General features: G+C 46.7%; 2 protein-coding genes across 12 annotated transcripts in view; one reads left to right on the top strand and one right to left on the bottom strand.

The window, feature by feature from the left end:
- GPLD1 (glycosylphosphatidylinositol specific phospholipase D1) overlaps nucleotides 1–27,999 on the top strand; it is a 93,600-nt gene that overhangs the window by 7,497 nt on the left and 58,104 nt on the right. For 3 of the 10 annotated variants that reach the window (XR_009533602.1, XM_060110688.1, XM_060110679.1), the window contains exons 3-5: nucleotides 12,054–12,129; nucleotides 17,610–17,757; nucleotides 21,924–22,035. The exons of 1 other annotated variant lie outside the window; for it this stretch is intronic. The gene's annotated coding sequence lies outside the window, so the exon portion shown is untranslated. Of the gene's footprint in view, nucleotides 1–10,253; nucleotides 10,382–11,991; nucleotides 12,130–17,609; nucleotides 17,758–19,135; nucleotides 19,241–21,923; nucleotides 22,036–27,999 lie in introns of those variants that run through there. 6 more of the 10 variants (XM_060110680.1, XM_060110683.1, XM_060110681.1 and 3 more) reach the window with 6 other exon arrangements.
- ALDH5A1 (aldehyde dehydrogenase 5 family member A1) lies at nucleotides 6–27,983 on the bottom strand. 2 transcript variants are annotated; one of them, XM_060110690.1, is made up of 10 exons: nucleotides 27,576–27,983; nucleotides 21,675–21,758; nucleotides 19,324–19,494; nucleotides 17,620–17,736; nucleotides 15,966–16,109; nucleotides 11,935–12,078; nucleotides 9,989–10,147; nucleotides 4,822–4,991; nucleotides 2,351–2,409; nucleotides 6–355 (listed from the first exon to the last, which is right to left on the bottom strand). In XM_060110690.1, exons 1-10 carry the CDS (start codon nucleotides 27,900–27,902, stop codon nucleotides 150–152), a joined length of 1,581 nt encoding a protein of 526 aa, XP_059966673.1. In that variant the 5' UTR covers nucleotides 27,903–27,983; the 3' UTR covers nucleotides 6–149. The 2 variants fall into 2 exon arrangements, with proteins under 2 accessions (XP_059966673.1, XP_059966674.1); XM_060110691.1 differs by lacking the exon at nucleotides 9,989–10,147.

Here is a 27,999-nt window from a genome sequence, read left to right as displayed (position 1 = left end):
GACCTTACTAAAATTTGACCTCTAGATAACAAATTAAAAAAAAAAATTCCTAATTCAGATACCCTATGGGCTTATTTAAAATAATGGATGGCATGTCCCCATACCTGTGGCGAAGCTTCCTTTTTTATTTTTTAAAGAACTAAAGAATCCTATAAGCCTCCAAAGCACACATACTTGAGCTCCAGGTACTCATCAATGCCATACTTGGAGCCCTCTCGCCCGAGGCCCGACTGCTTCACGCCACCGAAAGGGCACTCCACGGAGGAGATCAGTCCTTCGTTGACGCCGACCATGCCGACTTCTAGCCGCTCCGCCACCCTCCAGATCTGGGCTGGGTCTTGAGAGTAAAAATAACCTGTCATGGGGATAAGGGACATGGATGTAGAATAGTCATTAAAGCCAGCGGTCCCCAATCTTTTTGGCACCGGGGACTGGTTTCCTGGAAGACAATTTCTCCATGGACAGCAGGGGGAGACGGTTCAGGCAGTAATGCGAGCGGTGGGGGGTGGGGGGAGTGATGGGAACTGGCAGATGAAGCTTCCCTCACTCGCCCGCCGCTCACCACCTGCTGTGTGGCCCGGTTCCTAATGGGCTGCGGACCCGTACTGGTCTGTGGCCCTGGGGGTTGGGGACCCCTGATTAAAGACATCATGTCCACAGCTGAGGATGCCACGGATGACCATCTGCCTAGTCATGCGGGCCGAGAACCCTCCCTGCTCCCATGTGGAGCCCCGAGGTGGTCCTGTGCACGTCTTCATCTCAAAACCTTTGGAAATCATCTTTCTGCTTCTGTTCCACTCTCGCTAGCACTCTCACCGTCTCCTATCAGGACTGTAACAATAATGAACGCAGCTTCTGTGGCCTCCTGTTCAGGGCATCCTGCACACGTCAGTTAGATTATCCATGTGATATTTTTAATCCCAAACCTTCCAGTGACTCCTTGTTACCTATAAATAAGGTTAAATTTGGTGGGTATTTGAACTCTCCCTAACGTGGTTTCAGTCAACATTTTCAGCTTTATCTTCCACTATTCCAGGCACCAACCACTGTCACCAAACTTGTCCACCCAGTCCTCTTTGTCTTATCTTACTTCACTTCTTAACACCCCTGGTCCCCCTCTGCCCAGAATCTCTCTCCTCCGATCTCTGCACAACCAGAATCCTGCCCATCTTTGACGACCTGGTTCGGAGTGTGGCTTCCTCCACCATCCATCCCATCGAGAAGGGACGAAGGGAATACCAAACTCAGCGTTATGGAGGGACTTGTGCACACCTTACTCCAGCGTTAGGCTCTCTGAGTAGGGGCAGACTCAGTCTCAGCAGCAAAGTAAGGGACCCTACAGTGTGCACGGCCTTCCTCTGGTTATCAGCAGTTCTCTTCCACCCAGAGGGGAAGCTCCAATAGAGCACAGCTGTATCTTGTATCTTCGTCAGCACTTCATTCACTCTGGATGCTAAATACAGATTGGTTGATTGCATTTTTTTAATGCCTTATTTTTTTTAATAAAGTCATTTATTTATTGTTGGCTGCATTGGGTCTTCATTGCTGCACGCGGGCTTTCTCTAGTTGTGGCAAGCGGGGGCTACTCTTCGTTGCAGTGTGTGGGCTTCTCATTGCGGTGGCTTCTCTTGTGGAGCACGGGCTCTAGGTGCGTGGGCTTCTGTAGTTGTGGCATGCGGGCTCAGCAGTTGTGGCTCACGGGCTCAGTAGTTGTGGCGCACAAGCTTAGTTGCTCTGCAGCATGTGGGATCTTCCCAGACTAGGGCTCAAACCTGTGTCCCCTGCATTGACAGGCAGACTCTTAACCAGTGCGCCACCAGGGAAGCCCTTGTTGAGTGCATTTATGCACATATAAATAGGGTACGTTCTGTGGCCACCTTGTCCATGTCCAAACTGAAAGAACGGCAGCTACCCTGTGAGGCTCCCTCTGCCTGTGCTGCCTTCACTTCCTTCATTGCCCCTGATGCTCTCTGTGAGGTCGGGCGCTATCTCTTTTGTTCAGGCTTCCAGGAGCCACACAAAATGGGAGGAAAAGCCCTTGGAATTTCCAGGCATTGAGCCTCTGGGAACATGGGACTTACAGGGTGCGTGTGATTCTCCACCTGAAACACGGCACTGCTTCTTCTCCCACAACCATACCCAGCTCCAACCAGGGAGCCCCCATCCTGCATCCGGGAACGAGGCAAAAGAACACGGACTTGCACAAGCCCACCCTCGCCCCTGGGAAAGCAATGAAACACATGCTCCAATGAAGTTGCCTTCTCAAAACCCAGGGTGACGTTTAAAAGGTCACCCTGGCATCAGCTGGAGAGGTGATTATGACAGCTACTGAGCGAGGACAGACGCCTACCTGCCAGCCCGACGTCGGCCACGTTAGCGATCGCCACCGCCTCCTCCTCTGTATCAAACCTGCCAAAGTCAAGAGGGGTCATCAGCAAAATCCCTAAGGGGAGAGTAAGGAAAACCAGCTGATTTCCTCCTGATTTGTTTCTCAAATAAGGGCGAGGGGTTAACCAGAGCTTTGCAGAGAGGACAGAGGAAAACATCACTCACTGCAGCCGTGCAGAGCTCAAGGCTAGCGAGCTCGGATCAACACCAGTTCATCTCCTCTAGGAGATCGGGAGACACACAGGGAACCGCGGAGTATTCAGAATGTCGAACAAAACGCCTTAAGAAAAGGATGACGGCTCTTGCTACCTACTAAGAAGAATAATATGTACCGATCGGACTTCCCTGGTAGTCCAGTGGTTGGGACTCCACGCTTTCAGTGCTGTGGCCCCGGGTTCAATCCCTGGTTGGGGAACTGGGATCCCGCAAGCCACAAGGCGGGGCCGAAAAAAAAAAAAAGAAATGTACCGATCATAACAACTACTTTAGAAGCAGCCATAATGTAGAAGGAAAACATCCAGAGGCCACTGGGGCCCAGGGCTTCAGTGTCGGCCCCACCACTTACGCTCTGAACAGTGTGACGGTGCTGGGGGTCTGTTCCCCTTGGCAATGAGACTGCTAGTATGGAAGCCTTATGCAGTCTCTTCCAGCTTTATCATCATTATTTCTGGAACAACATTTCAGAGGCCTTTTTCTGTTGCCCCAGAACTATAACTGGGGGCAAAAGAGTGTCCACATCCCAGTTCCTCAATTCAGAGGTCCAGCAGCGGTGGCAGCCAGCCAGCCAGCCCGCTGAAGGCACCAGGCAGAGCTGGCAGACCCCAGTCAATGCAAGAGGACGCCTGGGAGAGAAGAGAGCGCTCTGGGGGAGGGCAGGTCAAGGAGGGTGACCCCAAGAAAATTATTTGTTCCGAGGATGACCAGCTGCGTCTCCCAGGGCTTGGCTCTCCACCTGTAGAGAGCAAGCCATTCTATCCGCCAGAGAACAGAAAACAGGGCATCACCCATGTCCTCACTGCCCACCTGTCCCTCGAAAATGCAGCCATCGGGACTTCCCTGGTGGCACAGTGGATAAGACTGAGCTCCCAATGCAGGGGGCCCGGGTTCGAGCCCTGGTCAGGGAACAAGATCCCATATGTGTGCCGCAACTAAGGAGCCCACCTGCTGCAACTAAGGAGCCCACGTGCCACAGCTACGGAGCCCTGGAGCCACTAAGACCCAGTGCAACCAAATAAATAAATAAATAAATAAAAAGAAAATGCAGTCATCACATCACCAGTTGTGACATCCTTGAGGATTTTCACCTTTCTGTGCTAATGTGGGTGGTGCTCCCACCACCCTGTGTCCCAAAAGTGTGAGACTAGAGACCCCTAGTAACAACTGTGTCCCCCTCCCTGACCTAATGCTTTATTTACACAACAACAACCATAATGACATCAGGCAATGTGCTAAGTGCTTTACGTACATTATGTCATTTAAACCTTACAACTGTCCTGTGAGGCAGGTACTAGTTTTAATTCCTTTTCCCATCGAGGACCCTGAGGCTCAGAGAAGTTAACTTGTTCAAGGGGACACAGGTATGAAATAGCAAAGCCTGAAACTACACCCAACTCAACTCCAAAGCCTGCATTCCTAACCACTGCATCCTTTTGGAAAATGTCAAGTTCATACTCCAGGTAAAAAAAATTTTTATTAAAACAAAGAAGATGAAAGTTCTCCCAGTGGTTCATTTCCCCAATGTCAGATTAATCTATAAATTTCATTAGCAATAGAAGAGAGAGAAATATTTGGAGAAATAACGACCAAGAATTTCCCAGGACTAAACAAACACTTTAGACATTAAAGAAAGACATTAGGACCTCTGACTGAAAAAGCTCACAATGTGCCATACCCAAGCTACCATGGTAAGATTTAAGAACGTCAAAGGCCGTGAGATATTTTAAAAGTCTCTAAAGAGAAAACGCATATCCCTTCACAGGAGTAAGAACCAGGTATCAGCTTTCTCAGTGACAACCCTGGAAGTAAGTAGACCAAGGTGTGACATCTTCAAAGTGTTGAAGCTAGAATTTTATGCAGGTAAATTATTTACTTGTGACTGTGAGATAAAAGGTCACCTAAGAACACACAGTTCCTTTCCCACAGACACCCTTGAAAGAACTCTTAAAGGATGTACTTCATTACAAAGAAAAATGAGTTCGGCAGAAAGCAAGAGAGCAAAGTAGAGAATTTGGTGAATTTTGTGGTCTGAAGAGGCAATAATAGAAACAAAATTTTTTAAATGTTACATTGAACTTAGTGCTTCCACAACCCTGCTCTCTACTTCAGCCCATCCCCCACCCAGGCCTCAAACGACACATGAACTGGATTTCTCTCCGGGTTTCCTTTTCCTTTCCTATCCTTTCTCCTGTCTTCCGACCCGCCGGATGACCTTACTTGATAACGGGTGCCACAGGCCCAAAAGTCTCTTCCTGAGAGCAGAGCATGTCTCGGGTGACGTTGCTGAGCAGGGTGGGCTCGAAGAAATTTTTTCCAACTTGATGTCGCTTCCCACCTGTCACAACGGTGGCCCCTTTGGAAATGGCATCACTCACATGTTCCTCTACCTGTGTGAAGAGAAAAAGAACAGCCCTTGGGAAAGGTGGTCAAGGATACTTGGGAAACGTTTAAACTGCAGAAAACTGTAACTGGGTTTCTTTTTTTTTCAAATAGGTTAATGTACCCTGGTCCCTTCTGGGTAGAAAGAACCAAATACACAGAGGTACAGAGGCAAGAGGGCACATGGTGTGTACCATGCTGTCTCCTCCCAGCTCTGTGATTTTCTGGCTGTTTGCTCTTACAGTTTGTCTAACGGTCTAATATACATATGCCCATGTCTTTGCAGGCCTGATGCTCAGCTGTCTTCCTGGGATTTGTTCTCATCTCCTTCCTGGGTTAGTTCCAGGCTCTTGGATCCCATGTTGTTCTCCTCCCTGGATTTCACTTTCATTTTGTTCTAATACATTCTCCTCGAGTAGTTGTTTCAAAAAAGGTGCACTGAAAATGGTTTACCTTCAGAGTTTTCTGACATGGCATGTCTGGTGTTTTACCTTGCATTGGTTGGTGATGGAATTTGGACCCAAAGTAGTTTTCCTTCAGAACGTTGAGTGCAGGTTCGATCCCTGATCAGGGAACTTAGATCCCACATGCCAGCAGCGTAGCCAAAAAAAAAAAAAAAAAAAAAAAAAATCACTCCTTTGTGGGTTTGTGGTAGCTTTTCCCGCCTCTGGAAGCTTCTTGAATATTCTGGTACGTTCCTGACATTCTAAAATTTTAATGAAACATATCTGGGTTTTTCTTTTTATTATTCTACTTGGCAATTGACGAAGTCTTTCAATTTTGAAGAATTGTTATTGTCCCCCAGCTCTGAGAAGTTTTCCTCTAGTATTTGATAATCCTATTTCTTCCATCTCATGTCTTTCTTTCTAGAGTTCCTATTACTAAAATGGATACACCCCTCACCTCAGATAGATTTCTTTGTGCATTCCTGCCATATTTTTCATCTCTTTGTCTTTTGCTATAAATTCTAAGAGCTCGGGCCTCCCTGGTGGCGCAGTGGTTAAGAGTCCGCCTGCCGATGCAGGGGATACAGGTTCGTGCCCCGGTCTGGGAGGATCCCATATGCCGCGGAGCGGCTGGGCCCGTGAGCCATGGCCGCTGGGCCTGCGCATCCGGAGCCTGTGCTCCGCAACGGGAGAGGCCACAACAGTGAGAGGCCCACATACCGCAAAAAGAAAAAAAAAAAAAAATTCTAAGAGCTCTCCTCGATTTTGTCTTCCATCTTCATTACTGAGGTTTTTTGTTTCTGTTTTTGTTTTTGCGGTATGTGGGCCTCTCAGTGTTGTGGCCTCTCCCGTTGCATAGCACAGGCTCCGGACACGCAGGCTCACGGGCCTAGCTGCTCTGCAGCATGTGGGATCCTCCTGGACCAGGGCACGAACCCGTGTCCCCTGCATCGGCAGGCAGACTCTCAACCACTGTACCACCAGGGAAGCCCCATTACTGAGTTTTAAAAAGATTTTGACCACCATGTTTTCAATTTCTAAAAACATTCTTTCTAGGAGTTCCCTGGTGGCCTAGTGGTTAGGATTCCAGGCCTTCACTGCTGTGGCCTGGGTTCAATCCCTGGTCAGAGAACTGAGATCCCACAAGCTGTGCGGCACAGCCAAATAAATAAATAAAAATGTTCTTTCGGGCTTCCCTGGTGGCGGCGCAGTGGTTGAGAGTCCGCCTGCCGATGCAGGGGACACGGGTTCGTGCCCTGGTCCGGGAAGATCCCACATGCCGCAGAGCGGCTGGGTCTGTGAGCCTGCGCATCCGGAGCCTGTGCTCCACAACGGGAGAGGCCACAACAGTGAGAGGCCCGCGTACCGCAAAAAAAAAAAAAACCCAAAACACAAAATGTTCTTTCTTTTCTCATTGCTTCATTTTCATAGAACCTGCTTCTGTTTTATAGATGTACTGTCTTCTCAGAACTCTTGGAGAATACTGTTAGGTTCCTAGAAAAAATCCTGTCTGTTCACAGAGTCGTCTACTTCCTTGAGGGTCAACGGTTCTGTTTGTTCTTGACCCTCCTCTGATGTGCTATGGGTTTTCCTCTAGGGCTGTCATGATTCTTGGTTGTTCATCTTTCTAATGAAGGATGGGGTTGGTTAATTTCAACGGGTGACATGGGTGACCTCTGTTGTTTCCAGTCTCTTCCCCGAACGAGAGGGACAGCGCCAAGCTTGGGTTTATCTCACTTGGCCGGCTTCACTTTAGGGGTGGCCCCACCCGAGCAAAGGGCAAAGGCAGGGGAGCCCCTCTCTGGCGTGCCTACCCTCACCCCTCAAGCTGTACTCCTCCTAGGCTGGCTGCTCTATTTCTGCAGAGGCATTTTCCTGCCCACAGCAAACGCCTCTGTTAGGTTGTATGTGTTGGTGGTGGGTGGAGGGAAATGACCCAGAAAACTGTGCAGAAGTAGAACCAATTAGCACTATTTCTCCCCTCCTCCCACTGCTACCCTCTACCCCAGCCATTTCTAGGAAAGCTCCATCCTAGAAATGACACCCATTTCCTCTGCAGGCTTCCCCTGGGCCTGCCTCATCTGTTAACACAATCCCTGCTGCCTTCCAGAAGTTCATCACAATCCATGGTCCACTGGAGTCTCCCCCCGCCTCCCATTCTCAGTGGAATATGCTGTAGGATTTCAGAAGAGATAAATATAGGCTTGGGCACAGTCTGCCATCGAGATTCACCCTTTGAAATCCTTACCCCTTCCAATGCCCTCATAGTCTACTGTCTGCGACAAATCCCCATTAGCTTACTTTCTGTGATTTATATCTCGAAAAACACCTCTATTTAACATACTTAACGAGGCCCCATCCTATTTGACCTCAAATAGAATATGCTGTGTCCTCTTGTCACATTAAAAGTGATGTGCACTTTTTCCCCCAGGTAGTTACCCTGTGACTGTATGTACACTAAAGCCAGCCCAATGGATTGTTTTCAGACAAGATGTTTTCTACTAAACTCTCAGAGGAAAATAAACAAAAACAAAAAAACCCTTCAACTGTAGTGGCTTGAGGTCCTAGGAAACAGAGTCCTCTAGAGAGTAATGTCTATACAATCACTTTGGCAAGAATAACAACAAAGTCTCCAGACAGGTTTCCCAGTCTGCAAACTAGCAATAACTGGGGCACTAAATGCCTGGGCCCTACTCCAGACAAATTCACCCCCAATCTCCTCAAGTAGGACCGAGGCATCTGTAGTTGTTAAAGGTCCTGGGTGGGTTAAGAACCACCCCTCTGGGACTTGAACCACAGCTGGTACAGAGTCAAATTTTCTTCGCTGGCTGAGTGCCCAGGGTCTAGAGTCATCTCAAAAATGCAGGTGGCACCCATGTAAACTTTAACGTATGTTCTTTATCTAGAGGTAGAGAATCCCAAGGCAATGTCATCAGAGCTCTGTAAAACCCCAGTGCTTCCTTGGTGTCCTCTAGGGAAGGCACCAGACATGATCTTCAGCCAACCAGACTGCCCACTGGGTCAGGGCAGCCATGCCAGGGCTTGGTCCTCAGGCCCTCAGGAGGCCGACGAACAGCGACTGGGCTGTGCTTCCCACCTGGGTGCTGACCTGGCTCTAACTTGATTTTGATTCCTCAGGTGACCCAGGAGGCTGGCTGTGCCCCCTTTTTTCCCCACACACAACCTCCAGCCTCCATTTTTTACTAAAATTCTATTGAAATCCTTTCTACCAAGTAAGGACTTATCTAGGGAGCATACCGGATGATTGGTATTATAAGAAACCTCCTTGTAAGCAACTCTAAAGAGGATTATTATTATTATATTTTTTTTTGCGGTACGCGGGCCTCTCACTGCTGTGGCCTCTCCCGTTGCGGAGCACAGGCTCCGGACACGCAGGCTCAGCGGCCACGGCTCACGGGCCCAGCCACTCCGCGGCATATGGGATCTTCCCAGACCGGGGCACGAACCTGTGTCCCCTGCATCAGCAGGCAGACTCTCAACCACTGTGCCACCAGGGAAGCCCAGGATTATTTTTTTAAAACAGTGGAACAAGAAGAGAAAACTCACCTCACTAGTAGTCAAGATTGTGACATTATTTGAACAAACAAATCCTTGCTTAAGGAGTTTCCCTTTCTTGCCATCTCTAAATCTTAAACATGACTTCTGTGGCTCTACATCTCCTGCCAGGATGTTTTCACCAAGGATTCTTCTGCAAGGGCATTTTGTTTTCAGTGCCAGCCAGCAGGTCAGCTGAAACATAAACGATCTCAAAAACAAAGCCTTGGGGCTTCCCTGGTGGCGCAGTGGTTGAGAGTCCACCTGCCGATGCAGGGGACACGGGTTCGTGCCCCGGTCCAGGAAGATCCCACATGCCGCGGAGCGGCTGGGCCCGTGAGCCATGGCCACTGGGCCTGCGCATCCGGAGCCTGTGCTCCGCAACGGGAGAAGCCACAAGGGTGAGAGGCCCGAGTACAGCAAAAAAAAAAAAAGCCTTTTTCCTTTCCTTTTAGATGTTCCAAAAATTAAAGAACTTTGTATTTCAGGATCTTAATTCCTGAGGCAGCAGGAGATAAAATATCACCACTGGGGCTTCCCTGGTGGCGCAGTGGTTGGGAGTCCACCTGCCGATGCAGGGGACACGGGTTCGTGCCCCAGTCTGGGAGGATCCCACATGCTGCGGAGTGGCTGGGCCTGTGGGCCATGGCTGCTGGGCCTGCGCGTCTGGAGCCTGTGCTCCGAAGCGGGAGAGGCCACAGCAGTGAGAGGCCCGCGCAACGCAAAAAAAAAAAATTATCACCACTGTAAAAGAAAATTTAGGAAGGGCAGTAGGAGAACAGAAGTGACAGATCTCATGGGGACTCAGTGAAATGATGGAGCTGGAAAAGCTTATAACCATGTGGTGCCACTCAGTTTATACAAATTGGCAGAAACTCAGTTGTTTTCCCAATTTCTCCATTATTTCCAAAACCGCCTTGCCGGCCACCTTACCAGAGTGGTTTTGCTAGTTAAGCTTCTGATACTGAAACCATGACATTGAACAGATAATAAAACGAACTTACCTTTTCTACAGCTTTCTCATTAATTAACGGGCCTTGAGTAGTTCTCTCCTCAAATCCATTACCCACGTGCAGGTTTGTTTTAATTGCCTCGGCAAATTTTTTCACAAAGGAATCATGGATACCCCTTTGCACCAAGAAACGGTTTGAGCAAACACAAGTCTAGGCAAAAAGAAACAAACTCACACTGACAGTTTGTTGGAAGCTATTGACCCAACCAACAACCGTGTGACTGCTGCTACCTCTGAACGTGAATGCACTTTCCCAGGTGATTCCCGTCCTGTGTTCAACCTGCTATGTTCCTCCCCACGTGGGCTTGGCCCTAAAGACAAACGTGCTGAGTGCATGTACTTCTCCAAGCCCCTCTACAGCCGCCACATCTCTGTGGTTAAACAGGTAAGCGAGGATAAATATCTGCACAAAAAACCCAAAAGCCACCTAACCCAGGTTTTTTCGAATGGCTCCTATTGGAAAGAATAAAACCAACACAAGAAACTGTAACTCCCTGAGACAGTGATGCTGCAGTGGCAGCAGAGCTAGAAGGAAAGGGATTCAAAGGCTAACTTACATCCACTAGCTTATTAAACCTTTCAGATGCTTGGCGGAATCCGAGATTTTGAAAACGGACGCAAGACCATTCTTCCATGTCAGCCTAAATTATTGAAAAGCCCTTTGCTTATTATTTTTTCTAATTAGACCTAATATTTAAAAATTATGTAATATAAACACATTACAGGAAATGTAGTTATTATCCTTGATACGTTTTCTTCTTGGCTTTTTCTCTTTTTTTTTGGCTTTTTTCTTAATCGTGTATTTTTCTAATAGAAACAAGCCTGTAGATAATTTTGTATCCTATCCATTTTTATTGGCTTAAAGCAATACACCCCAAGGTTGTAGTTTTATAAGTGTAACTCTGAAGGTTACACACCTTGCCATTTTCTGTTTCTAAAAGGAAACATACCTGTTTCTGAAACAACCAAGCTTATTAGGTTATGTGAAAGGAGAAAAATTAATTACCAAAGGCCAAAACAAGGATGAAAACTATTTAATATGGAATACTGTACAACATTTCACCTTTTTTTCCCCCCCAGATAACCTTTCAGGAGTTATCATTCCATTTCTGGAATGCATTTAAAACTGCTTAGTGATGGTTCTCCAAGACAAAGTGCTTAAGAATATTGTATAAGAAGCCAGGATCCTGGCAACAGCTTGGATAGAAGTTGGGAGACCGGGCCCTAGGTTCACAGTCCCAGATCCTGAACCCAAGGATGTATGACTTCAAGTCAATTAGTCTTTCTAGAGTTTCATGTCTTCAGCTGTAACATGCAAGGTTTGTGTCAGATAACTGGGAAGGTCCCTGCTAGACCTAATGCTCCAGGATTCCCTACAAGGTGTGAGCTCAGGCCACCACTCTCCCAAGGACAACCTGGACCCTCCTTGGGCCACTGTAGTGTGTGCAGCCCTGTAGTGTGTGCCTGTCATGCCCCCTCCATCTCGGGAAGAATGAGATCCAGGCAGCAGGGTTTTGAGTTTTTCAAGGCTCCATCTCAACATTTTCCTCCCTTCTTTTCCTTAAGACTGTGGGCCTCAGACCCTAGGTGTTCATGCTATTTTGTGTCTGAGATGTTTAAACCTGTTCAGCAGAGAAAAGCCCATTGGGGTAAAACTATGAAAATAACCAGATTCAAAGAGGAGCTGAAAGATGAGACGAGAGAACGATTTGATTAAAAGGCATCTGCTGTTCAGGAAATGCCTTGAAGCCAGGGATGATACCTTATTACTCTTTGGACCTTCTGAGCCTAGCAGAGTCCCAGGCAAAGAGGGGGCACTTACTAAACACCTGATGAAAGAGGATGTGGACAAAGAATGAGGGGAGTGTCCTCCCAGGAGGTGAGGAAGGGGGTAGGATCTGTAAAACACACAACCCAGAAAAATGCCCTGGGACTCACCTGTCCAGAGTTCCTAAATTTAGATGCCATGGCCCCGGCGACAGCCTGGTCAACATTGGCACTGTCGAACACGATGAATGGGGCAAGGCCGCCCAGCTCCATGGACACCCTTTTCACAGAGTTTGCTGCATGACGCAACAGGACCTGGGAGCAGATGAGAGGATGCTGTGAGCACCGAATCAACTACATGGACCGGTGAGCCTTTGTTTCAAAAAACTACCCAGTAGTGGAAAAAGCCAGGTGCACAGTCGTGTATACGAGATGACAGTTTGCATAAGAAAACGGGAAAATAAGAATCTATATGTATTCATATTTGCTTGCATTTGGTAAAGAAACACGAGGAAGATAAAGAAACTAAAAATTACTTATAAAAGGGAGGAAATCAGGGATGGGGTGAGGGTGAAACTTCTGAATATAAACATGTTTATATTGTCCTGATTTTTGAACCAGGTCAATGTATGACCTATTAAAAAATTAGGAAAAATTTGTTATGATAAACAAAAAATTATGATAAAAATTATGATAAAATTATCATATTATAGAGATATGCTAATAAAATCACCCATAACCCCATAACCCATAGCTTACCACTGATAAAATCTTAAGGTGTATCTGTCCAGAATTTGGCCACACACACCAGGGGCATGTGCCTTTTTTTTTTTTTAAAGAAAACAGGATGGTAGAGTTACACAGCTTTATAACCTGCTTTATCTTCCCAATTAGTCATATATCTGGAACATCATAACATGCTCACAACACTTTAAACACACCCATATCAGCATGTGTTTCTAGAACATCCTTTAGCTGCTTGCCTAGTATTCCACTGCAGAGCTATTCATTCATTTATTTATTCAGCCCCCATCTGTTGGAAATTTAAGTTGCTTCCAATTCCTTGCTGTTAAAACAACACTGCAATTATTCCCTCAGTATAAATATGTAGAAGTAGAATCACTATAACAACAACAAAAAGAAGTATAATCACTAGCTCAATGCACAACTGTAAGGCTTTTTGATACATATAACTATTAGGCTTTAAATATCCAGGAAGAGATTCTTATGGCCTAGGAAAGCTGCCCAGGGATGTTTGCTTTATTACACGATGGTAGGTCTTTGTCCAGTCACAGCTATGAGAATGATGGACCCACTTTGGATGGTTCAAGTGAAACTAACAGTGGTCACAAGTCCAAGGTCACTCCAGGACTGGTCCCTGTGATACACCGCTGTGGGTTTTATAATAGATCTGTTAGTCAAAATTCAGAAAAGCTGGAAAATTGCGTCAGTGCTGGTACTTCTCTATATGCCCAGATGTTAATATTCCAGCAATGAACTAGTAAAAATGGTGTTCTCAATGAAATGTTACTATTCAACAAAGTAGTACAAGTTTTAAGATTAAACCTATTTCTTTTTTTAAATTTTATTTTATTGATGTATAGTTGATTTACAATGTTGTTAGTTTCTGCTGTACAGTAATGTGATCCAGTTATATATACATATATAGGTATATGTGTGTGTATATACTTTTTCATATTCTTTTCCATCATGGTTTATCACAGGATACTGAATATAGTTCCCTGTGCTATGCAGTAGGACCTTATTGTTTATCCAGTCTATATATAATAGTTTGCATCTGCTAATCCCAAACTCCCACTCCATCCCTCCCTCACCCCACCCCCACCCTTGGCAACCACAAGTCTGTTCTCTATGTCTATGGGTCTGTTTCTGTTTCGTAGATAAGTTCATATTGTAGATTCCACATATAAGCAATATCATATGGTATTTTTCTTTCTCTTTCTGACTTCACTTAGTATGATGATCTCTATGTCCAACCATATTGCTGCAAATGGCATTATTTCATTCTTTTTTATGGCTGAGTAGTATTCCACTGTATATACATACCACACCTTCTTTATCCATTTATCTGTTGATGGACATTTAGGTTACTTCCATGTCTTGGCTACTGTAAATAGTGCTGCTATGAACATAGGGGTGCATGTTATCTTTTTGAATTATAGTTTTGTCTGGATATTTGCCCAGGAATGAGATTGTTGGATCATATGACAACTCTATCATATGGCAACTCTATTGGATCATAGTTTTTTGAGGAACCTTCATACTGTTCTCCATAGTGGCTGCACCAATTTATACTCCTACCAACAGTGTAGGAGGGTTCCCTTTTCTCCATACCCTCTCCAGCATTTATTTGTAGACTTTTTAATGATGGCCATTCTGACTGGAGTGAGTAAACCTATTTCCTTATTTTCTTTTGAATTTTTAAGAAATACTCTCTGCCAGGCCATTGATTTTTCTGACTGTGCTCGCTCATGGGTCACTTGCCTCCACCTGTGTCCTCTGACTGCGTCTTCTTGCTACTCAGTGCGCATGATGAGGGCTTGAACCTGGCTCTGACCTTCATGACCCCTGTGGCACTGCCTGCAGGCCTGCTACGTCTTAAGGAATCCTTTCTGCTCCAGTTCCCCCTGCTGACCTTCTCAGGATCTCAGCTTTCAAAGCCCTAGAAAGGGAACGTGAGTGCCCAGCTCATCTCTCTATGGCCAGGTCGCTCGTCCTAGGTCACTGGCCAGCCTATGCATCTGTTTTCCTCGGGTCAAATGACCACTCATGGTTGAATTCTCTGTGGGGGAACAGATGAGGTATTATGTGCTGTAAAGCATGGCTGCTGTCCCCGCAGCAGGCCCCGGGAGGGGTGGTCCTCCTGGAAGGATTGAGGGCAGGGCAGCATCTCCAGAACAGGCTGACCGAACGGGGTTCAGTAGGGGCAGGATTCTACGTTCCAGGATCAGGAGCTCAGCCACTGATCCTCTGCAAAGATCAGCTCAGAAGAGGCCCTTGGCTATTCCTTTATCAGTGATTCCTATCACTCTTCCCTTTAAACCACTTGAAGTGAATCACTGTCCTGTGTAAATAATTGAAGAGGCACAGTTGGACTTAGCAGGAACGTGTTCGACATTTTCCTTCGGGGTCTATCCAATGGGGATAGTTCACTGAGCAAAGCGAGGTTCAGTAATGAGTGGCTGGCCTTTGCCCAGCATCTGAGAATTTCTCTGGCTTCAATGGCAAAGGTTTACAACCCTTTTTCCCAGGCTTCTCTCTTTTTCTCTAACTATTGATATCTTGAAACCCTCTGAGAGTAAGTTTGCTCTGCAGGATTCATTGATCAGGGTGGTAGCAGCTTATGGATCTAAAAATTCCTGCTTCTGGAATGAACGGCAGGCTTCCCAAGTGTGAGTTTATGGCATGACAAACGTGGTTATGGTTGGGAGCTACTAAAATTGCTTTATTCTCTCCTGCTTCTCATGGTGTCAAAAAATGACCAGTTTCACCAAAACTTTCAGATTAGATTTATATTATTTTTATCTGATATATGTTTATGTACGTCTCTAGCATGAGTGTGTGTGTGTGTGTGTGTGTATATAAATACCAGCAGAAAAAAGTATACTATCTGGAGAGAAACACCATAAATAAGAACTTTTGTTCTCCTCTGCTTTTTTTTTTTCTTTTGAACATTTAAAAGGATAAGTAAAAATGCACTCACAGGCACACAAATGAAGTTTTCGGGAAAGAACTTTTCAACATATGAGGAGGGAAAAAAAATGAAAAAAAAAAAGACCTTCCTGTTTCTGTGAGCACCTTTATACTAAACACAATTTTTGTTCAGTCCTAAGACATCCATTTCTTTAATTCTAGTTTATGAAAGAAACATGCATTCCAGAGTTATGGGAATTCCAAAGTTATGGAAAACTTTCAGCTACTTCACATGCAACAAATAATGGGAACCTTGTCTACCCCTAAACTTTCAGTTTTGTCAAATAGAAACCTAGGTCATGTCACAATAAGGAGCAGCATCCAAATATCTCCAGAAAATGATTGGACGTTACGTTATGGGACAGAGCTTTTAACACTCTGCCAGAAATCTTCCTACAAATGGTGATTGAGATGAAATAGTATTTTGATACTCTATAAAGACAAGATATTAGAATGCCATTTGTTTTTTTGAGACTTGAGTCACATACCTTTCCGGTGGCTGTTGAACCCGTAAAGGAAATTTTAGACACTAGGGGATCCGTGCAAAGTGCTTCCCCTACTTCCTTGGCCTTCTTTTGAGAGCAGGGAATAACGTTGTATACACCCGGAGGAATTCCAGCCTGGTCTGCAAGCTGTAAAGAGAAACAGCAAACGTGGCAGCAAATGGTCAAACTGGAAAAACAGAAAAGAGAAATAAATAGATGTTTTAATCTAAAAAGTAATGGCAAAAAAAAAAAAAACTAGGCTGACTTTAGGGACAGAATATATTTGGAACTGAAGTAAGATTCTTAATAGTGCTAATGTGATATTAATATGAATGTGTTGTTGGAAGTTTCTGTATGAATTGAAGCACTATTTTGTGTGTGTGTGTGTGTGTGTGAGAGAGAGAGAATACATATACGTATATTTCCTAGCCCTGACACTAAAAGGCCTAGAAACAATGACCAACTAGTAGCAATGACCATCCCTAGTGCCCCAAATGTACTCTTAAAATATAATTTCCTACCAGAAGAAATAAGGGCTTTCTGCAAAAATGGTTAATCCCAGGTCTGGGGCAAGAAATACATATAATAAGTCTAAAATATCTTGTCATACTAGCAAGGAAGGTCTCAAAAACTGTTAGAGTTATGTTAAAAGATAAAAGAGCCAACTCGAAGAGGCTGCCATTGGCCAAAAATGGGGGCAATCTGACCTTCATCAAGGATAATAACCACAGCAAACTGAAACTCATCAAATACATTAAAATCTACTGGCACGTAATGCTACTAACAAACTAATTGGGAACATTAGGCAGATGACAGGAATAGATGCATTAATTTGGAAAACTGTACATAAAAAGAATCAATGAAATGAAAGAAAAAGGAAAGAATTCACATATCACCATTTTTGCACTCCTAATCAATTAACAGACTGAGCAGCATTGCACAGCAATGGCTGCAAATATGAAAACAGAGACACCCAGACATTACTCGCCTCCTGACAAAAGGACACAAAATGGGATCAAACCCAAGTCTGAGGAAGCGTCTGGATGCAGCTGCCAATCTGTGGAAAGTGCAGCAGACAGAGGAACACGGTGCATGGTGTGCCATCTGCAAAGCCCAGATTATGGGGAGCTCTACCGGTCAAATGTCTTGCTTCTTCAAAAGATAAACTGTAAGGGACAGAAAAGGATGAAGGGGAATGTGTAGAACAGAAGAAACTCATCAAACATTCCCAATTTTAAAAAAGTGCAGGCCACTGCAGGAAGCCTGAATTTTACTCTGAGAGACATGAGAAGCTATTAGAGGGTTTTCAACAGAAGAACAAGATCTGCCTGATGCAGATTGAGCTGGAGAAGGGAACAGTAAATAAGAGGTGCCCTGAATCTGAGAAATGCCCACATTTTAGTCACATTACTATGACTTACTAAAAATGATGGCTAGATATCATTTTTAGGGTAGCCTAAACAATACATTGCCTACAGATGACAGAAAACTCCCCTGTTATTTTTTCTAAAAAGAACATCATCTGGGTTAAAATAACGGCTAGTGAATTAAAACACAACACCATCAAACAGGAGACGCAGGCAAAGAAGGTTTCGAAAGTCTTTCCTTCTGTCCCAGATAACATCCTTTTTTTTGGACTCTGTGCAGAGAGGCTCACCGCGGCCAAGGCCAGGGCAGAGAAGGGCGTGTCCTCCGCAGGTTTCACCACTACCGTGCAGCCTGCTGCCAGGGCGGCCCCCACCTTCCTCGTGATCATGGCGCTGGGGAAATTCCACTGGATCAGAAGAGAGAGGAGGTAAGTGAGAGGAAGGACTGCCCCCTGGTCCAAAGGCAGGCAGGTTGGGAAGTCAGCCAGCAAATTCCAGTGCACAGCTGCCTGGCAGAGCTGTTCTTGCACAGATGAGCTCTCAGAACACCTGGTACCTGCTGACTGCAGGGACTGGGGAGACAAAGGCTCAGAGAGAAAGGAAACACCTTCAGAGCTTAAAACAGCTCGGTGCTTTGTGACCGCCTGGAGGGGTGGGATAGGGAGGGTGGGAGGGAGGGAGACGCAAGAGGGAAGGGATGTGGGAACAGATGTATATGTATGACTGATTCACTTTGTTATAAAGCAGAAACTAATAAAAAAACAAACAACAACAACAACAACAACAAAAAACAGTACAAAATCATCTACACTGGGGACAGCCAACTTTCTCTGTAAGGGGCCGAGTAGTAAAAATTTTAGGCGTTGTGGGATGTCCAGTTTCTGTCACGAGGACTCAAGACCACAGACAATACAGTATGTATATGAGTAGGCGTGGCTCTGTCCCAATAAAACTTTATTTACAAACACAGGCAGCAGGCTGGATTTGGCCTGAGGGCCATAGTTTGCTGACCCTGTGGGGGGAAAATATTAGCAAAGGTGATTTTGAAAATGGTAGATGATATATAACTTTCCTCTCTCTATATATTTAGAGATAGCTCTCTGTACACATCTGTGTATCTATAGTAACAATGTTTTATTTCAGCAAAAACTCATATAGTGCTTATTCTGTCCCAGGCACTGTTCTAAGCACTTTTAAACTATAATTAATTAAATCCTCTCCACAACCCAATGAGGTTGGTATTTTTCTCCTCATTTGCAGGTTTGGACAAAGTGAGAGAGCAGTTAAGTAATTTGCTCAAGGTCACACAGCTAGTGGAGAGTCGGCTCTGAGTCAAACCTGGCTAGTCTAGGCAGTGAGGGGGGCAGTTCTCTGTAACTGTGGTGAGCAGGGAAAGAGAAGCAGTCTGGAGACCAGCTGGCAGACATTGTAGAGAAGCTAACATGGGATCTAGAAGGTGGACCCAAGAAAGGCAGTTCATGTAGAGAAAGCTGGGTGCCCCACAAGTATACTGCAGCCCTCTCCAGGCAGACACAATATCTTATTTTTTAGCCTTTTTACTTTCAGAACCTGGCCCAGTGCCTGCTGGTAGATACATAAATACTTTGCTGTTGATGATAACCATAAATTAAGCATAAATTTTTCTCAAAACTATAGCACATTTAAAAATTGTCAAATCTTAAGTCTTTTTAAAACATGATAAATACCAGACGATCTTTTTAGATGTACTAGGCAATGCCAAAAGAAGCCTTTATGCTAAGTCAGAGGAGGCCCTGGGTCCTCCAGTGGGTCATCCCCCTTCTGCAGGCATTGGAAACGCCCCCTGGCCACCACCACACCTCTCACACCTATCGCAGAGGACCAGGAAACACACCTCCACATGCAGCAATGGCATCAGGAAGCCAAGAACAGGTAACAGAGCTAACAGGACGAGCACACCTGCTCAAACCCCACTCAACCTCCTCCCCTAGGATCTTGCAGATACTGCCACATACTGGGGTGATGACTGCGGCCACACCGAGGGGCTGCTTGAGGACCAGGGCCCGTTTTTCTTTTGCTGGGGTGTAGATAATGTCTCCGTAAACGCGGCGGGCTTCCTCTGAAAACCACTCCAGGAAATTTGCAGAATAGAGAATTTCTCCCTCTGCCTCCTTTAGTGGCTTTCCCTAAATTAAATCAGAAAAGGACACACTCATTACCTTCTAATAACGAAAGCATGATTCTGAGTTTCTAAATTCTTCAAGGATGCAAGCAGAGCAGAAAAGTCTCCCGTTACAAAACGCACAGGGTAGTTGAGAGATTTCTAATGAGGAATGGAATATTTCCTGCCACATCAGTGAACAAAGGATGTCACAGTCATCAGCGATTTGCAGCCCTCCAATGTGAGCTGGTGAGCCCTGAGTGAACTCAGGATGTGAAAACACAGGATACTGGCCCCAGAGAGCTGAGGTGCACATCAAAGGAATGAGTTCAGTAAGCCCAGACTTGCATCTTCCCATACAAAGAAAAGCGCTCAATTCCTTAACTTGGGATCTGGTTTTCTTTACAATAATCTTTTGACATTCAGACGACCTGCTCTTTGTTGCAAAACTTCTGTATAACCTGGCTCTGCACTTCACCTCCTCGGAGCAGTTCTCTCAGGGTTACTTGAGATGCCGCCTCCTGGGCTTGAGGTCCTAAAAATTCCCGCCGAATGAAACAAAACTCTCACCTTTTAGGTTGTGAATATATTTTAAGTCAACACTAACCTCCGTGTGAGTCTTAGAAAGCAGAATCACAAATGGGGATGGAAGGAAGCCTGCCAGGCTGATAGTTGAGTAGGATAATCAAATAGTAAGCTTAGAAACCCCATTAGGGGACTGTAGATAGAGAGGGACTTCGGGGGGCTTTGGGAGACCACAGTAAGGTTAATGATCACTCAGGAAAGTAATGGGAAAATCCTGAAACAATGTGGGCTTGTTTGACTCATAAAGCCGAACAACTAAGCATCAAAGCCAGATTGGCTTGCTTAACAACAAAATCAAGCTAACTTGATTAGCAACAAAATCATACAAAAGAAGCATGAGACATGCCCCCAAACAATAAAACAATGGTGGCATGAGACCTACAACCTGCCTGGTGGTGTCATCAAGTTAATGACCCCCAGCACATGCTCTGCGCACACAAAAAAAATCATTTATGGAAAGGACATTTCAAAGTGAAAGACCCTCATTGTAGTGAGACCTGAAATAATTTTTCCAAAGTGCCACGACAATCCTGGCCTGACCATGTAGGGACAAAAAACCCAAAGTGGAGGCAGAGCCGAGGACGGAAACGTGATACCTACTCAAGAAAGACAAAGACTGTCTTCTCCCCCTCCCCTCTCTTCCTTTGATTATAAAAATGTAACCCACTAAGTACTTGGGGCAGCGCAATGCTTGCCTGCCCGCTTGTAAGCCTCACAAGCAACCTATTAAATCACTTTTTAAAAAAATTTATATATTTTTTTATGGTTGTGTTGGGTCTTTGCTGCTGCACACGGGCTTTCTCTAGTTGAGGCGAGCGGGGGCTGCTCTTCGTTGTGGTGCATGGGCTTCTCATTGCCGTGGCTTCTCGTTGCAGAGCACAGGCTCTAGGCGCACGGGCTTCAGTAGTTGTGGCACGTGGGCTCTAGAGTGCAGGCTCAGTACTTGTGGCGCACGGGGTTAGTTGTTCCGCGGCATGTGGGATCTTCCCGGACCAGGGCTCGACCCTGTGTCCCCTGCATTGGCAGGTGGATTCTTAACCACTGCGCCACCAGGGAAGTCCTAAATCACTTCTTATCTATCACTCTGCCTCTCGTTGAATTGTTTCTGCACTGAGACATAAAGGACCAGGCTCCTTGGAGTCCCCCGAAATGACACCTAACGGTTCTGCCCTGAGCCACAATCATCATTTGCATTCTCAATGTGTTTACAATTAGGGGGAGGCACCTAGAACTGCCTCTTCAATTTTTTTGCCTTCTAACATCTTCTAAATATTGTGAACGGTGGCAAGTAATTTATTAGAGCAACCAAAAAACTGGTACCTTTGAAAATGTACAAAAACAACATGAAAAATCAATCAAAGCAGTCACATGCTAAAAACCTGAAATGGTGGAAAAGCAGTATTCACACAGTTCCACTCTAAATCTATTTCTTGCATATTATTAAATAGGTGTGCCTGACTTAATTTTGTGCCCAAAATAAGAATTAGCTGATATCTGATCATTAGGCAAGGAATTCACCTTTTCTTTAGCTACAGCACTGAAGTTAGAGGCTTCCCCATGCTTCAGTCTAAGAATTCCTAGGCAATTTCTTCAGGTAGTAAGTTAGGGTCCTGAACTTACACTTTCAGCTGTGATTATCTTGGCAAGGTCATCCTTATTTTGCATCATTAAGTCATACCATTTCCGAAGTAAAGAACTCCTCTCCTGAAAAAGAATTAAAAAATAAATAGTAAAATGCCAAGTGTAAGACAGACTATTAAATAGTCTTCAGTTTCCTAAAATATTTGCTGTGTGGTCTCATTCTTGGGGAGACATACATTGACCTTTTTTTAATTGAGGTATAATTGACATACATTATATTTGTTTCAGGTGTTCTTTGATAAGTGATAACAAAGATCCAATTTCAAGTTGCATCTAACAAGGTGTGCGGAGTCATAAATTGTGAGACAAAAGGTCTGTGGAACAGCTGTTATTATTTATGGTAAATATGAATAACTTGAATTTCACCACACTAAGGTATAGTTCCTTTTTTTAAAAAGTTATGTTTAATTGCAGTGAAATACACATAAAATTTGCCATCTTAATCATTTTTAAGTATGCAGTTCAGTGGCATTAAGCACATTCACAGTGTTGTGCAACAATCACCACCGTCCATCTCCAGAATACTTTTCATCTTGCAGAACAGAGACTCTACCTGTTAAACAACAACTCTCCACTCCCCGCAGCCTCTGACAACCACGATTCTACTTTCTGTCTCTATGAATTTGACTACGCTAGGTACCTTATATAGGTAGAATCATACAGCCTTTGTCCCGTGACTGGCTTATTTCACTCAACACAATGTCCTCAAGTATAGTTCTTTATTTTAACGACTCACTGGCTAGTTAAATTTGTCCTACAGACTGGGGTGGAGGTTGCAGGGTGTGTAAGGCATCTGAAGGGGTTTTGCACACTTAAGAAGAGGGCCCAGGCACAACACCGTGGATGTACTTGATGCCACTGAACGGTACACTTGCAAATGGCTAAAATGGTAAATTTTGTGTTATGTACATTTTATCACAATTTTTAAAAATTTCCAAAGATAAAAGGATGAATGAATAAATTGGATTATTAAGTATATTATGGAAGAAATGGTTTCTTAAAAAAATTTTTTTAAAGGAACTCATATAAAACCATTAAAAAAAAGAGAGCCCAGAGAATCCAGGTCAACCAGGCCACACAGAGGTGCCCCGAAGGAAGATGTGCCCCCGAGCTCTGGCTTCCTGCGTCCAAACAGGTGTATCCGAAGCAAAGGAGAATCTTTGGTTTATTCCTACCTGCCTGAAAGGTTGCCCACAGCAACGAGCAAACCTGGTTTGTCAGTCTGTCAGCCTAATCCATCCAGCAGGTGTTAAGATTTAAATTATTTTCTCATTCCACTCATGAGCGGGGAGCCTGAGACTGTAAACACCACTAACCATCTTTCTCTGGGTTCTTTCCCTTCCCTATTTTGGATAAGCTAATAAGCTTCATTATCTTAGCTCTCAAGGGTGTTGTTGAGATGAAGTCTTCTGAATCTCAAACCCCCAGAAAACAGGCATTGACAGCTCTTAAAACAGTATTACTACAGTAATTTCACCCTCACTCTGTGCAATACTGGTTAAGAATCTGATGACTGTGGGCCTGTGTGCTGTGACTTATTCTGGGTAAGAAAGGAGAGACTGAAATCTAGGAGGCCTGGCTTAGAGAAAAAAAAGAAATGTGCGTAAATGGCCTGCAAGGAATAGAGCGCCACACATAGTCTGAGAGAGGATGAGAGAAGACCATGGAACAGCATGAGAATGGTAAGACTAAAAAGCAGATTCTGCTTGCTGGAAGAAAACCCAAGGTCCAGTCGGAACACAGAAACCAGCAGAGGCCACAAATTGCCCTCAGTGTGCACAGCCCGTGTTATGGGTTAGTTGTGCCTGCCCAAAAAAGGTGTGTTGGAGTCCCAATTCCCAGCACCTCAGAGATGGGGAGATGGGGTCTTGACACAGGTCATCAAGTGAAGACAAGGTCATCAGGATGGGCCTTGTTTGGAGATGGGGTCTTGATAGAGGTCATCAAGTTAAGACAAGGTCATCGGGATGGGCCCTAACCCACTATGACTGATGTCCTTATAAAAGGGAAATTTAGACAAGAAAGAAGCACGCACAGAGGAAAGATGACACAGAGAGACACAGGGAGAAGATGGCCATCTATAAGCCAAGGAGAGAGACCTGGAACCGTTCCTTCCCTCAGAGCCCTCAGAACGAACCAACCCTGCTGACACCTTGATTTCAGGCTTCTTGCCTCTGGAACTGAGGTGACACATTTCTGTGGTTTAAACCACCAAGTTTGTGGTACTCTGTGACGCCAGCCCCAGGAAACTACTCCAGCCTTTGTAAGGAGCTGAGTAAGCGTGCAGGACTCAGACAGGGGGCTGGGGAGGCTGGTGGTAGATGGAGTAATGTGGGGCTCAAATCCCAGGCCCTCCACTTGAGCAAGAGTGAAGTTACAGAACCAGGAGCCTCTGTAAGCCAGTTTCCTCACGCACAGCATGGCTCGACTATCTACCTCACAGGGCCATTGAAAGGACTAAACAAGATGCACGTGAAGCACCAAGAACAGCACTCAGCTGTGGAAGGCACAATAACGGCCCTCAAAGAGGTCCTCATCCTAATCCTTGGAACCTGTGAACATATTACTTTACAAGGCAGAAGGGATTCTGCCTACGTGATTAAGTACAGGACCTTGCGGTAAGGAGATGATCCTGAATTACCCAGGTGGGCCCAGTGTAACCAACGAGGATGGCTATAAGAGGGAGAGAGGCGGGTCAGAGGCAGAGTGCGCGATGTGATAACAGAAGTAGAGGTTGGAGTGCTCCGGGGCCACAGACTACAGACTGCGGGTGGCTTCTAGAACCTGGAAAAGGCAAGGAAAGCCCTAGAGTTCCTGAAGGAATGCAGCCCTGCAAACCCGTTTTGGACTTCTGACCTCCAGAACTGTAAGAATAAGTTTGTGTTGTTGCGTTTTGTTAAGTCCCTGAGTTTGGGGTGATTTGTTGCAGCAGGCCCCAAGAAAGTAATGCATCAGCCTGTGAGGCGGTCAGTAGACGCGTCAGTAACCGTCTTCCCCTGAAGTCCTCCAGGAGTTCACAAGGTGGAGAAAGGAGGGCATAAAACGCGTGAAAAGAAAGACGTGAAGTAATGTAAAAGGTGTCAAGGGGAAGGGCGAGACCAGGGTACGGGCCGTGCTACGGGTTCAGGGGAGAGACACGGAAGGCTGTGTGGTCCAACGGGCGCCACGGCAGAAATAATACACGAGCCAGACCCCAGGAATGGCGGGACGTGAGTGGGCCTAGAGAGGAAGGCAGAAAATAGCTGGGGTGGGGGGGTAGCGGGGCGAGCAGCAGAGGCCTCGGGGCAAGAAAGCTGCCTTACAAGCTGCGGTTGCGCCCCACCGTCCAAGCTGCAGAGGTGGACCCGGCTTCCTTAGAAAGCCGATTCCCCCACTTCCTTAGTAAGATGCTCCAAGGTCCTTTCAAGAAGCCTCAGGGAAGACCACCTGACTGTACCTGGAAGAGCTCCAGGGCACTGTAACACCCCTGCACGGCAGGCTTGAGGCTGTGGGCCCCGGTGCGGCTCCCAAACAACGGCAGAGGGCCCAGGGCTCAGCCTCGACGCCCACCCTTCCTGTAAGCTCGCCACTCCCACAGCTGTAAGCGCTATGCGTGTTGTCCTAGTTCAGGCCTCCCTCTCCTGACTCACGTAGCCAACATCCTACTTAACACCCTTAACACCCTCACTTGGTGACTAACAACATCTCAGCCTCAATGTGTCCAAAGCTGAGCTCCGACGTCTCGCCCCAGTGCTGCTCCTCTCACCCCCTTCCCGTCTCTGGATAGTTACTCCTTCCTTCCAGTGGCTCTGGCCAGAAGCCCTGGGGTCATCATTCCATCCTGTCTTTCTCGCCCACCTCGTCTGTAATCATCTGTCAGGGAATGCAGTTGCCTCTACCTTCGAAACGTATCCTTTACCAGAACACTCCTCACCGCCTGGGCGGCTCCCACCCTAGTGCAGGCCCATCAGCATCTCCCACATGAATCACTGCCACAGCTTCCTAGCCCTCTGGGCTTCCACCATTGCCCCCCTTCAAGCCTATTCTCCACACTGTGAATAGACTGAAACCCTTTGAAATGGAGCCCCGCCTCACTCGCAGTAAAACCCCACTCAGTCCTTAAAATAGCTCCGTAGCCCACTGGCTCCAGCACCCTCCTCCTAAGACTCTCCCCCCACGTTAGTTCCCTCAGCACACGGGCTTCCTTGCTGATCTACACCTGTGTCAGCCATGCCCCTGACTCAGGATTTTTGCTCCAGCTGAATTCCCTTGACTCCTTTGGTCTTTGTGTCTCATGTCCTCAATGAGGCCTACCCTGATGTTACAGGGTCCCCCCCAATTCATATAACCCCCCAGTACCTCAGAATGTGACTGCATTTGGAGATAGGGTCTTGAAAGAGGTTTTTTTTGTTTGTTTTTTGTTTTTTGCGGTACGCGGGCCTCTCACTGTTGTGGCCTCTCCCGTTGCGGAGCACAGGCTCAGCGGCCATGGCTCACGGGCCGAGCCGCTCTGCCGCATGTGGGATCCTCCTGGACCGGGGCACAAACCCGTGTCCCCTGCATCGGCAGGCGGACTCTCAACCACTGCGCCACCAGGGAAGCCCGAAAGAGGTTTTAAAGGTTAAATGAGGTCATTAGGGTGGATCCTAACCCAATATAACTAGTGTCTTCACAAGAAGAGACTAGGACACTGACAAGTTCAGAGGCAGAAGCTTGTGAAGATGGGGGATGGCGGCCATCTACAAGCCAGAGAGAGGGGCCTCAGAAGAAACCAACCCTGCCCACACCTGGAAAGCAGATTTCCAGCTTCCAGAACTTTGAGACGAGAAATTCCTATTGTTTAAACCACCTAGTCTGTTATACTCTTATGGCGGCCCTAGCAAACCAATACACCTGCCCACACTACTTATTTTGTATCTTGCCCCTCTTCTCTGGCCTCTGATCCTCTTAGCCTTCCTTCTCTACCTTTTTTTCCCTCATAGCATCTATCACTTCTAACATTTGTTTAGCTATGTTTTGTTTACAGGTTAGAACTCCCCTCCCACCCCTCACCCCCAAGTGAACTCCAAGAGGGCAGGAATCTTTCTTTTGTTGATTGCTGTATCGCAAGCACCTCCCACAGTGCGTGGCATAGCAGTTGCCCGGACAATATCTAATGGATGAATGAAAGCTATGACTCCCTCGGGTACTTAGACCTTATTGCTGGATTTGTATCTTCCTTCAGAGGGCGGATGCTGAGGGACAGGGTGGACAGTCACTTCGCTGACTCCACTGGGTGGTGGACAGTCACTGGGCTGGACAGTCAGTGGGCTGACTCCAGGTGTCACATAATAAATGCTCTAACAGCCCCCATCCCGCACCCCCAATTCTCCACTATTCTCTATGTCAGTTAATAGATGGAGCTCTCTAATCAGGCCCCAAACCTGGAGACTGGTCCCTTCCCCTGCTCGATTCTTTTCCCCAGTTCTCTCCACTGCCGAGTTCGTGACTTGAGCCCGGGGCACTCACTACCAGCCTCCTCGTGGACCACTGAAGCAGCCGGGGAGGCGCTTCAGATGCTCTGAAGTCACTCGTGCTCTCACTTTCCCTGACCCTTCCCGCCCTCCACCCCCAACACACATACACGCACGCACGCACCGGACTGCTAGCTTGTAATTGCATGTTGGTGTTCTGCATCACCTACTGGATACTTTATGAGGCTTGAGGCCGGGGCTGTGCTCCCTAGCGTCGGCACAGGGCTTGGCACAAAGCCGACGCTCCAAACGGATTTGTTGGCCATCTCTTTTCTTGTTACCATGACTTTCCGCGTGGTGTATCCCGGAGCATTGGGGAGGGGGAGGTGACAGCTGGTTTCACTAGAGGGCGAAGCCCGATCGTCCCCTGGACCTGGCGCGCACTCACCTTGGCCGAGACCCCCCTCCAGCTGCAGAAAGCCTCGTAGGCGGCACGCACGGCGGCGCGGGCCTCGGGTACCCCGCAGTCGGCCACCAAGCCCAGCTCGGCGCCGCTGGCCGGGTCGTGCACCGGGAAGGTGGCGGCGGCCGAGAGCCAGCTGCCGCCCACGAAGCCGTCGGTGCGCAGCAGGGCCGAGGAAAGGCCCGCCGGGCCCCGGGCGTAGCCGCGAATCCGGGCCATCGGGTAGTCGGCGCGGGGGCGTAGGACCCGGCTGGGAGGCGTCCGCGGGAGGTGCAGGGCCAGGCAGCTCCGCAGCCGAAAACAGGTCGCCATGGCCCAGGCGGCGGCGGCGGCAGCGGCAGGAAGCAGGCAAGCGAGCGTGCGCACCCGAGTGCAGGGATCCAGGCGGCGGCGGCGGGGACGCGCCGGG

Source organism: Mesoplodon densirostris, chromosome 10 (genome assembly GCF_025265405.1).
Source record: "Mesoplodon densirostris isolate mMesDen1 chromosome 10, mMesDen1 primary haplotype, whole genome shotgun sequence".
NCBI classification, from domain to species: Eukaryota; Metazoa; Chordata; class Mammalia; order Artiodactyla; family Ziphiidae; genus Mesoplodon; species Mesoplodon densirostris.
Note: the sequence above shows the minus strand (reverse complement) of the source record. Positions and strands in the feature narration are given on the sequence as shown.

Bases quoted from the DNA above. Each gene is read 5' to 3' on its own strand.
- ALDH5A1 (XM_060110690.1), bottom strand. From the start codon at position 27,902: ATGGCGACCTGTTTTCGGCTGCGGAGCTGCCTGGCCCTGCACCTCCCG. The intron at 10,148-11,934 runs GTGAGTCCCAGG...CTTTTTGCCTAG, and splicing joins AATTTAGGAACTCTGGACAG to ACTTGTGTTTGCTCAAACCG. The intron at 356-2,350 runs GTAGGCGTCTGT...TCCCCATGACAG, and splicing joins GGCCGACGTCGGGCTGGCAG to GTTATTTTTACTCTCAAGAC.